The sequence below is a fragment of the Cricetulus griseus genome, chromosome 2 (genome assembly GCF_003668045.3).
Source record: "Cricetulus griseus strain 17A/GY chromosome 2, alternate assembly CriGri-PICRH-1.0, whole genome shotgun sequence".
Taxonomy (NCBI): domain Eukaryota; kingdom Metazoa; phylum Chordata; class Mammalia; order Rodentia; family Cricetidae; genus Cricetulus; species Cricetulus griseus.
In genome coordinates, this window is record NC_048595.1 from 280205225 (window position 1) to 280217019 (window position 11795).

General features: G+C 37.5%; 1 protein-coding gene across 2 annotated transcripts in view; it reads left to right on the top strand.

Annotated features, from left to right (window-relative positions):
• Positions 1-11795, top strand: part of Tab2 (TGF-beta activated kinase 1 (MAP3K7) binding protein 2) — a 55743-nt gene that overhangs the window by 43238 nt on the left and 710 nt on the right. For both annotated transcript variants that reach the window (XM_027402047.2, XM_027402048.2), the window contains 4 exons: positions 4045-4205; positions 4415-4508; positions 5485-5565; positions 10616-11795. The exon at positions 10616-11795 is cut by the window's right edge and continues 710 nt beyond it. In XM_027402047.2, coding sequence (XP_027257848.1) covers positions 4045-4205; positions 4415-4508; positions 5485-5565; positions 10616-10758 — 479 coding nt within the window. In that variant the 3' untranslated portion in view covers positions 10759-11795. The remainder of the gene's footprint in view (positions 1-4044; positions 4206-4414; positions 4509-5484; positions 5566-10615) is intronic.

Genomic DNA, 11795 nt, shown 5'->3' on the forward strand with positions numbered 1-11795 from the left:
AATCACATCTAACCACAGACTGATAAATTGGACCTCTCAGGATTGCATCTGCATTGCATAAATAGTTTTTCTTATTCACTAAATACAGCATCACAGCTATATATTTAATGTTTAAATGATATTAGGTATTATCACAAATAATCCAGAGCCTATTTGAAGGAGATATAGGATATGCTTTTATGCAAATACTTTTTTTTTTTTTTTTTTGAGATGGGCTTTCTCTATAATGCCCAAATAATCTTTGACTTCATGATCTCCCTGCCTTGGGCTCTATAATATGTCATTACAGATTAGCTGGTGGGTCCTGTTCATCCCACCCAAGAACCAGATAGAAAAAAGTTCCATCTCTGCTCAGTGACAAGAGGAATGCTAGCAGATCAGCCATGCCCCTAGCTTCTGCAGGTGGAGTTCTGTGGGTAAAGCAGGTTTCATAGCCACACCCAGTTCAAAGTAAACTGAAATTCTGCATCCCACCCTGCACTGCCACAGTAGGTGTGTGTGGCCAGTTTCCACGTAGATCTCTCATACTAGTCTAAATGCCCCACTTATGAGCAAAGAGCATTTTGACAGTGTTAACAAGAACTTTCTTCCCCCTCTAGCAAGTGATTGGAAAGAAAATACTTCTTTGTTCTGTGACATGTACTTTTTGAAGACACATTTCTTCCTTTGTGAGAATGACTGTTTTGGGGGGAGTTCTGAGTCTGCTTTCCTAACTTGCAGTGGCTGTGCTCACTTTAAAGTTTTAAATGCTTTACTTTTGTGTATTCAGATTTGCCGGTCTTTTCTCCTTCTGATTTTGGGGGTTTGTATCATAATTAGAAAACCTTTCCGTGTTCCATGATATGGAAAAGCAGACCGCAGAAATCTTGTGCTGTTTTCTTTTTAGTTATGGTGATACTCCTTGAAACCACATTGAACTGGCCTCATGACGTTCTGTCACAAACTTGAAGACTGCTGCCCTGTCTCCTTTTAAAGGAGAGAGCTAAGCTGTAGGCATCCTAATGTCTGAAGTAAGCTTTAGACAGTGTCTGTACTTAATGCTGTAAATGCGCACAGTCTTAGTTATGTACAAAGAATGCCAGCAAGGTAGTGCCCAACACCAGCCTCTTCAGTGCTGTGTGTAAACAATATGGATGTCTTAGGTATGGAGACCCACATTATCCTCTGTTTTCTTGTGTCTGCCTTTTGAATGACAGGCCCTACTGCAAGATCTGATTTCAACTAGCCTTAAAAATGGCAAAACAGATGAAAACAGGACACTTTAAAAGTTGCCATCTTTGAATCTTTTGGATTCAGTCACCAAATAAATGTCTAGTAATAATACAGCAATATATAAAACAGATACAGTCTCCGCTGCCAACCCAATTGAAGTCTAGAAACATTTAGATTTATTTTAAAAGCTGACTTAGGCATATACCTAATTTAGGCACATTAAATCATATAAATTTAAGACTTGATAAGTAAGTACCTTCTACATTTTAGTGGCAAAAATTACCTTTAAAATAATTCTAAAATGTTTCTATTCATCAATACCTGGGACATTTCACAATGGATTGCCTTAAAGTGCATTCTCTTTTAATGGTTTTATGTTTCTGGAAGAATTAGGCATTATTTAAAGTGCCTAAAATTATTAAAACTAACACCATCTAGTTTCCAATAAAATGAAGAAACGTGTGTCCTTCAGAAGCTTGAAGGAGTTGAACCAAGGCAGTGCCGTATGTAAGATGCCTATAGTCCAGAAGCAATGCTGGTAATGAACCACTCACTCCAGCTTGTGGCTGTCTAACAACAAAAGGCCTTGCCTGCTGAAATTAACTTTTACCCATTAATTTTGGCAAAAAGAGGACTTAAAGGGCACTTAATATGTTTTGTAATGCCCCATTTCCATCTGTTTAAGGCTCCATAAAGAGTCCCGACCTTGCTCTTCTCTTCTCTTGCCTTAGTCTCCCTCTTACCAAAAATTCCACAGGGTGAGGAAGTTGTCTCTTTGTTCATTCTATTCCTGAGTTGCCCCTGATGTAGTAGGCTCTTGGCTCATTAACAGAACAATGAGTGGGATGTTTCTGTTATAAACAGCAGATATGTGAATTACTTAAGTCTACTCTGTGGAATGGAGTGGACTGCTTGGCTGGCAGTGCTCTTACAGTAGACTTGGATTCATTTCCCAGCACCCACATGGAGGCTTACAATCTCTATAATTCCAGTTCCAAGGGGTCCTTTTCCCTCTCCTCACTCACCTCTGCAGGCACAGGAATGTACCTCCATCCAGGCAAAACAGTCATACATAGTAAATAAAGTATTTTTTACAATCTTTTTTGCTTATCTATCTCAACAAATACATTTATATATTTATATTGTCATCACTAATAACAGTTTAAATTATTCTCAATTTTTTTTTGTTTGGTATGTCTTTCATGTTTTTCCTTGCCCACATGTTCTTTATTTTTCTTTTTGTTATTTTAATTTAGGAACTGAGTGTTTCATTTAGAAATTGTACCTTCATTAGTAATTCCTAAAGAGTTAGCATGTTAGCATTTAGGAATGGGTTTTCATGTAAATGTAAGCACAGCCCATAAAGAGAAACACAAGAGATGTTCTTGGAGCATTCTTTCTAAGACCATGAAATACTTCTCAGACTTTGTACTTCCTAATTCTTTATCTTCTAGTATTTTAGTTTCACATTGCTTTCAACAGTCTCTGCCATTCTCACATATGCACCAGAGTGGTCTTGTCTTTCTTTATACTCAGCTTTCTGTTCATTTGTTATTATATTCCATCCTTTATTTTTTGTTTGTTTGCTTGTTTTAAAAAAATCCTTTCAGCAGCTACCTGTCTTTGTGTACTCTTTGATAATTTAGTTATGTGAACAAGTTGTTCCATTATCTTCTAAAGTTATATTTTTATCTTCTTCAATTTGGGGCCATTTCTAACCTTCAAGTCTCTTTCTCTCTTCTCTCTCTCTCTCTCTCTCTCTCTCTCTCTCTCTCTCTCTCTCTCTCTCTCTCTTTCTCTGTCTGCCCTGGAATTCATTTTTAAATGTACAGATATACAACATTTAGCAAGTAATTCAATCTGAAAAAAATGTGCCATGTAGCCAGTCCACTCATCTTGCAATTACCATGGCATTCCCAGACCTGTGTAATAATACTACTGTATAGCTAGACCCTGGTACACCTACTAACTGTAAGTCGCAAGCCTGTATAGCGTGGACACTTCGGGCAGTTGTAATACCGTAGTAAGTATTTGTGTATCCAAACATTTCTAAACATGGGAAGCACTAAAAATACTGTGGGCTTAAGGTCCATCACATCAACTTTTCTCTGGGTAGCATCAACCCAAGGTGTCTTTCCAATCAAGTGTCATTCCAATTGCCCAGCGCTGCTCCCAGCGCTGCTCCCAGTGACATCGCCAGTTTTGACAGCTTGATAAGCTTTCCCAGGTAGCTCAGCATTTATGCTGCAAGATTTGTTGCTTCCTTTAGAAATCCTGCTAAATGTAGTCTGAGAATGAGAAAACAAAGTGTTTGTTTCTCTAAATGGCAGTTTTAAACTTAGAGTTTGAATAATTCGTTAGTATTCATGTGGTTTTCTTGCAAATACATCAAACTGTGTTTACACCATTCCAGATTTTCTTATGAAATATCTGTAAAATTGTCATGTTAGAATATTGCATGCATAGACCAGTGTGTCACAAAAGTGGAAAGACTTGTTCTTTCCAAGAGTCAGATGTGAACTACAGAGCTACAAGTATGTTTTTGATGCTAGAACCATCTCAAAAGTATTAGACTGCAGACATTGTCTTCAGTCATAATGTAAGTTTTATCCAAACCGTAAAAACTTTTTTAGGTGTACAATATTTGCTTAAATAATTAAAATAGTTTCCAGATTAAGGTTTCTGAAATTTTAAGTGCTTAGCAGTATTTTGTTTTAATGCAGCTCTGGGATTCTTGGCACACTGTCACAGAAATGCTTGGTCTCCTTTGCCTCATCTGCTCAGGGTAGCTGATGGAGTGGGTGGGTCCTCACGCTTGTCCTCCTGTTCCAGCTCTGCTAGTGCACCAGAAGGCCAGGATGGAACGGCTTCAGAGAGAACTTGAGATGCAGAAGAAAAAGCTGGATAAACTCAAATCTGAGGTCAATGAAATGGAAAACAATCTAACTCAAAGGCGCCTGAAGAGATCAAATTCCATATCCCAAATACCTTCAGTAAGTCTTACACAACCGCTGTGACTCTGCGCTTGCACAGGAGAGTAGGCCTACTGCCATAGTGTAAAGGCTTGCTCTAGTTTTCTGCAAATGTGCTTAATTCATACTTGTTTTTCTGTCCTTACCTTCCCCCTGCCAAACTCCATTCTTTCTTAACTAAAGACATGAGAATTCAATACAAACCTTTTTTACATGGAATTATTTTTCAGCTCGAAGAAATGCAGCAGTTGAGAAGTTGTAATAGACAACTCCAGATTGACATTGACTGCTTAACCAAAGAAATTGATCTTTTTCAAGCCCGAGGTAATACTCAGCTGAAATTCATTGAATTGATCTGCCAACTCTTGTCCTGTGGCTAAGAACAGGCTTATCAGTCACTGTCTCCAAGTATTCAGCTTAGAGCCAGATAGTGTTAAAGAACAATTGGCTTTTTAACACCCCCTTCCAAGCCCCAATAAGTATGTAGTTGGTTCAAGAAAGCAGATACATTCAGTAGCCTATAGATCTGCTGTAGCCCTGTGGTAAAGGAAGACAATGGTTGTGTGTCTATCTGAATGGTCAGAGGTTTAGCTTCTGTGTGTATAGTCTGTTAATGGGATTTATTGATATGGATGTATCCATGTAACTTTTTCCTTTTACCTTTCAAGAATTGTGTGTCCTCATTTCACTGGCACTGTCTTAATTGATTAAATAGAAAAGGACATAAACATAGAGTTATATATTCTTAGGGCCATGATAGGGCTTTATACTTTTTTGAGCAGTTACTAAATAGCAATCATTTCTTATGTTAGTAAAAAGTATTTATATTTAATTCAGTTCCATAGAAAACCTAAATAAAATTTTATCACTGAAATCTAATTCTCAAGTTGGGGAAATAATAGAAATATATAAAATTTTAAAAGAGACAAAGGAAACTTAACAAAGAAGTCTTGAGTTAGACTTCTGTGTGCAGTCCAGCATTCGTCAAACTGAAAGATGGTGGACTTGGCCTAATTGGTTTTACAATGTCACATAGAGTCAGGGGGTCTGCTTCTAATCCTTTCTTACAAGCATTAATTTCACTTCTTCCCAGTGTACCACTCGCCTCTGTTTATGAATACTATCTTATACCTATATTTTGAGATATGTTTTTGAAATCTTACATATAATTTGAAATTAAGAGGGTATAAATTAAAGCATTTCTTCTGTTTAGTTTTAGAAAGAAATGCTTGCTTTAAAAAATAAAATTAAGTATTTTTGAGCTATAAATATTGATATATTTACTTTTTATATATTTCAGGACCACATTTTAACCCCAGCGCTATTCATAACTTTTATGACAATATTGGATTTGTAGGTCCTGTGCCACCAAAACCCAAAGGTTAGTGTATCCATTAAGTGTGAAAACTGTTACATTTTGAAAAGCAAAATCTTAGAAAATTTTTCTTTTTTTTACAACCTTCCATTTTAGAAGTGCTTCTAACTTTGGGATTCTGGAGTGGATTCATTAGGCAGATGTTTGTTTATTTTCATTTACATTCTGGGGGCTTGGGGGGGTTGCAAGGATGTAATGTATTTAACTTTTTAAGGGAAATGTGTGAGACCTTACTTAGCAGCTATGTACTCCCGAAACAGAAAGTAAAGCTTATTTTCTTTAAAAAGTCAACATAGAGAAAACGGTTTTTGTTCTGTATAATTCTGAGTAATATATCCTGAATTCCAGGTAAATTTCAAAAAGTATCTAGTAACATTTTACAGCGTTCACAGTCACAGAATATGTGTGCACCATGGTAAGACATGTTGAAATAAGGCTGTATTTGAACCAGGCACTAGAATATGTGTACAAATGAAATCATATACATAAATCTGATTTTCCAAAGTAAAGTACATAGGAGGGTACATTTAGATCACTATGGCATTGTTAACCATTCATGGTGCATGATTTGCTTTTAGCCCTAAGAGAAGTTAAATTAAAAAAAAAAAAATGTAAGTAGGCATAAATTATTAAAAGAGCAAATTTTGACTGCAAGAGCACATAATCTGGCAAGGTGGAGTTGGTGAAAGTGTAGCTTTTGCATTGAATTGAAATTAAGTCATCAACCAACTTAAAATACAAAGATGTAACTGAAAGATATCCATGTAAACAGAAAGAAGGGAAAAATACTCTTAACAAATAGACAGATGGCTTAAGAAATTAGAGTAAACAAAAGAATCATCAGATAACAAGGAAGACAATTGGAAAGGAAATAGGGGGAAGACATAACAAAGGCTGTGCTAAGTCTACACTTAGCAGTAAGTGCCTTCCATGGAAATACATTGACTCACCATCAACTGATAAAGCAAATGGGTGAATTTTAATAAGCAGGGTTCAGCAATATGTTTTCTCTACAAGAGATTCATTTTAGACATAAAGACATAAAAACCTAAAAGTCAAGTATACAAAGGTATTTTGTTAATTGGTAATTAATGGAAATCATGAGTGGCTATAATTAATCAGACAAAATGTATATTTTTTTTTAAGTCTAGAGTTGTCTCTAAGAACAAAGAATGTGATTTCATGTATATGATAAAAGGATATGTTCAATAGGAAGGCACAAACATTTACAGAGCTATCCTACCTTAAAATGTGTTTTAACAAATTAAAGAGCAGAATCATTTCAACCATCTTTCAACCACAGTCCAATGAAACCAGAAAATTCATGGAAAATTAGCAGTACACTCTTCAATATCCACTGGGTCTTTGAGGAAATGAAGCTTTAAAGTGTCTGGAGAATGAGCTAGAGATAAGTAGCTCACTGATAGAGACCTACCTAGCAAGTCCAAGGCTAAAGTTTGATCCCAGAACCCCACTTTTGACACAAAAGCATTGGGAAGAAAACAAAACAAACAACCCTAAAACCTGTGAGAGGCAACAAAAGCAATACAAATGTTCAGTTCATAGAAAGCCTGTGTTAAAAATAATAACTCGGGGACCTAGCATAAGAAAGTAAACCCAAAGTTAATAGAAGGAATATAGAGAGTTTAAAAACAACAGAAAATCAATTAAGACATTTGAAAAACTAAAATTATAAACCCTTAGCTTATGCCAGTTGAGGAGAGGGAAAATTCAGATAAAATTGAAAGAGAAACTATGACAATTTTCAGAAACCTCAAAACTAAAAGAATCTTAAGGGACCATTGTGAACATTTGTGTGTCAACAAACTAGCAACTCCTAAAAAATAAACTCCAAGAAATTCTATCCAACTGAATCAGGAAGAAATACAAGTCTGCTAATAATGAGATTGAAAAGTGCAGAGAAGTAGGTGACTTTTTGAGTTAATTCTATGAATCATTCAAAGAATTAATACTAATTCTCTTCCCCCAAAATATTGAAAAGGAACACTTGCAAATGTTTGATGACACCAAAACTGGGCAAAGACTCTATAAGTAATGGGATGCTCCAGACCCAGATACCAGTGAACAAAGGTATATGTGTTCTTACTGCAGTGTTAGCAACACCCTGGAAAGACCATCATCATGGCCAAGTGGGATTACTCTGATATAAAAGAGCTGCTTGGCATAGACAGATTAGAATATATATATATATAAAGAAGACACCATGCCATGTCAGTAGGCATATAAAAAGCATTTGTTGAAAACGGGTCCACTCATGATTAAAGCATAAAATACAAGATGCTGCAGCAGGGAGAGAGGTTCTTCCTGTGAGGCCTGATGGCCTGGATTCAGTCACTGGAGCCCATATAACAGAGAGAGAATGTATTCCTAAAGTTGCCCTCTGAACTCTGTACATGTGTCCTGGCATGCATGCACACACACACCCAACACACACACAGCAAGTTAGTAAATATAGAGTCTATAAGTAAGGGGGAACATAACCTCAGCTTAAGAAAGACCATATGTCAAAACCACACCAGTCATGTTATAGTGGGGGAAGCTTGAAAGCCTTCGTCTAACATGTGGTGCAAGAAAAAAATGCCCACCATCTCTACTACTTTCAGGGGGAGAAAAAAGGGGGGACATCCATATCAGAAGAGGAAACAAAATTGCCCTGATTTGCAGAAGATATGAGCATGTGGTTATCTCCAGCTGCAGTTCCTCTCTTTTAATTGGTTAGCCAGTTAATCACATTCTGAAAATACTATGTGGAATATTCCAAAAATAATTTATAAATTTTAGATAGTTTTTATTAGCATAGTGTTAAATGTTTTACTATGCGGGGTTACTCTCTTAATGTGCATAATTTATAAATTGTTGTTTATAGGTGTTTGTATTTTAAGAAAAAGACATAGCATATATCAGGATCAGTATTAGCCATAGTTTCAAACATTCACTGTTAAAACTACTTAGTTAATTCACCAGTGTTACAGTATATAAAATTAGCCTTCAAGAATCAGTTATGTTTCTTTATATAATTGTGCAAAAGAAATTCATAGGCATCAAGAAAACAGTCTCATTCACAGTCACAGTCAAAAAGATAAACTACTTAGGAATAAACTTTATCAAAGAGGCAGAAGAATTTTATACCAGAATTATAAACGCTGGAGAAGGAAATTAGCAGAAAAATCCATGTTTATGGATTGGAAAAATTGTACTGTTCAGTTACCTAAGATGCCCCAAATGATCTACAGATACGTTTTTATATGCATTAGTGTTTTGTCTTATGTACATGTGTAAGGTGTGTGTGTGTGTGTGTGTGTGTGTGTGTGTGTAAGATCACCTGGAACTAGAATTACAGACAGTTGTGAGCCACTATGTGGGTGCTTGGGAATTGAACCCAGGTCCTATGGAAGAACAGCTAGTGCTCTTTAACTGCTGAGCTGTCTTCAGATTCTGTGTAGTCACTATCAAAATTCTGATATCATTCTTTATAAAAATAATAGAAATATCCTAAAATTCAGAAAGGAAAGACTGGCTAGCCAGAGCAATCTCAAGTGAGGACCAAGCTGGAGATACCATGCTCGTATTTCAAAATAGATGACAAAGCTATCGTAATCAAAACAGTGTGGTGCTGGTGTAAACAGAACTTGACACCAGACCAGTAGAACAGGACAGAAACAAGCAAGGTGCAACCAGTGCAGTGGGTGTTTCAGTCAGTGAAGCTGGCAAAGCTGAAAGCTCCATATACAAATAACGGGATTGACCCCTACCTCACTTCATGTGCAAACATCAACTCAAATGGAGCTGGCAGGGTATGTGAATGGTGAGGGAACTTGGTGCTAGCCAACCTGATGAGCCATGTTCAATCCTCAGGAGGTACATGGTAGGAAGAACCAGCCAACTCCCACAAGTTGTCCTCTGACCTCTACATTCATGCTTCGATACATGCATCCTCACATATATACATACACAAAATGCGTACATGTTAAAAAAAAGTTAATCAGCTACATTACAAATTTAAATATAAGATGAAACTTACTAAGTTACAATGTCATTGTTGAGGGTGGTGACCATTGGTTCTGGCAGCAAAAGAGCTCATAGCAGAAAATCTCTGAACACAATACAAAAAGCTCCCTACTGTTGTAGATCAGATTCAGTGCTCTTTCATGCCGTGTCTGATTTTAAAAAGAAAACCTGATTTTATTTTTTTTTTTTTTTTGGACACTGCTTACTTTTTCAGCATTTGTTATTGCCATAAGCATAAACACACATTTAGAAAGTAGTTGTTTAGGCTGGGCAGTGGTGGTGCATGCTTTTAATCCCAGCTCTCGGGAGGCCGAGGCAGGCAGATCTCTGTGAGTTCAAGTCCACCCTCTTCTACAGAGCAAATTCCAGGACAGGCTCCAAAGCTATTCAGAGAAACCCTGTCTCAGAACAAAAGAAAAAGAAAAGACAAAATTAGTTCTTAAAAAAAACAAGTTTATAGCACATACTTAAAATCTTAGCACCTAGGATATGAAAATGGCAGAAGGACTGCTGTAATTTAAGGCCAGTCTGGGATACATGGGCAGACCCAGTCTCAAAAACAAAAGTTATGAAAGACCTGTTTTGTTTTGTTTTTTCCCAATAGATTTAAAAAAAAAATACATTTAATGGAAACTTCCATTCCTAGTAAACAACAAATAGAAAGACTATTTGAATGGGAAATGAAGCCCATGATTATTCTCAGTATGTCACAATAGGAACCCTTTTCACTGGCTAAAGTGGCATTCGAGCATGGTAAGGAGTAGCTTTTTCTTCTGTGACACGTTAGGAATATAAGGCTATGTTTCCCCATAGACTACAGAAGTGTCTCTGTCATATCAAGTCACTCTTCCCCAGACGGGAACAGCATTTAAAGGAGGCTGGGAAAGCACTTGTCAGTTCAGCCTTTTGTTGCTTCTGGTGTCAGCTACTTTCCTGCCACGTTAGAGTCAGTCACCAGTAATTTGGTATACTTGGTGATTTTTTTTCCCTACTCTTAAACTTTTCTTGTCCTCTGGCTTGCTTACAGATCAAAGGTCCACCATCAAAGCACCGAAGACTCAAGACACCGAGGAAGAGGAGGGGGCTCAGTGGAACTGCACTGCCTGTACTTTTTTGAATCACCCGGCTTTGATCCGCTGTGAACAGTGTGAGATGCCTCGGCATTTCTGAGCCAAAGGCCCCCTGTCTCCTCTAAAACCACATCTGAAAGTCAAGGAAGTCCTCTCTGTCATCGGGGAAATGTTTCACTGCTACATAGGATTTAGTCCAGTTGAAGGTGTGACAGGACAGTGGCATGCTGTGTTGAGTGTCAGTCCACAGAGCTAATAATACCTCAGTCTAACGTCATGGGCAGTAGAATTTCGTCATGTGAAAGATGATCTGAGAGACTGGGCTGCCTGCTGCCTGACCATGTACAGTGTCACTGTCCCGAGATGGACCATTGTTATGTCAATGCCTAGGCGTTCCCAGCACTTCTCCCCTCGTGTCACTACTGATTCTGACAGGAGGAAGGAATAGGATGGTAGCCTTTTTGTGTTTTTAAAGCTTTTGGTGAAACACTACATACTCGAAGAGAAGGAACAAGGTTTAACTATTTAAAAACTCTGCTGCCACATAGTGCCAGTGGATGCGGGAAAACTTCACAAATCTGTGGTACTCTTGGCCTTGTCTCTTGTCTTCTCTGAAGACATACGTCTCTGTGAAGCCAGCATCTAGGGTCTAATGGTGAAAAGGAAAGCAGTATGCATTGTCTGTACAAATCCGCAGTGAGCTCCCCCAAGCCTTCCCTACTGTACAGATCTCTCACGTCTGCTTTAAGTGATTTCTTCATTATTTTCTTATATTTCTATATGTATAGTGTAATAGACTTTTGTTAACTAATGTTCTTTTTCCCTTTTAGGAGGCGCAATCATGTTCCTTTTTAAGCCTTACTGAGAAAAGCAATGCCATAAGATAAAAAGCATTAATGAGATGAAACTATGCACAAATAACTCCCCTCTCCTGCTCCTGCCCTTTGTCCAATACTCTGAGAAGACATGCAGGTGCTGCAGGTACATTGCAGGAAACACTGCAGGCATGTCAGTAGGTCACGCTGTACACTGACTTCAGCAGTGGGTGACCAAACATGTCATTTTGTCTTCTTCAGCTGCTTGAAACAAAAAGTATTTAAGCCCACTGACATCTTGCCCCGTGTGTGGTGTCCCATA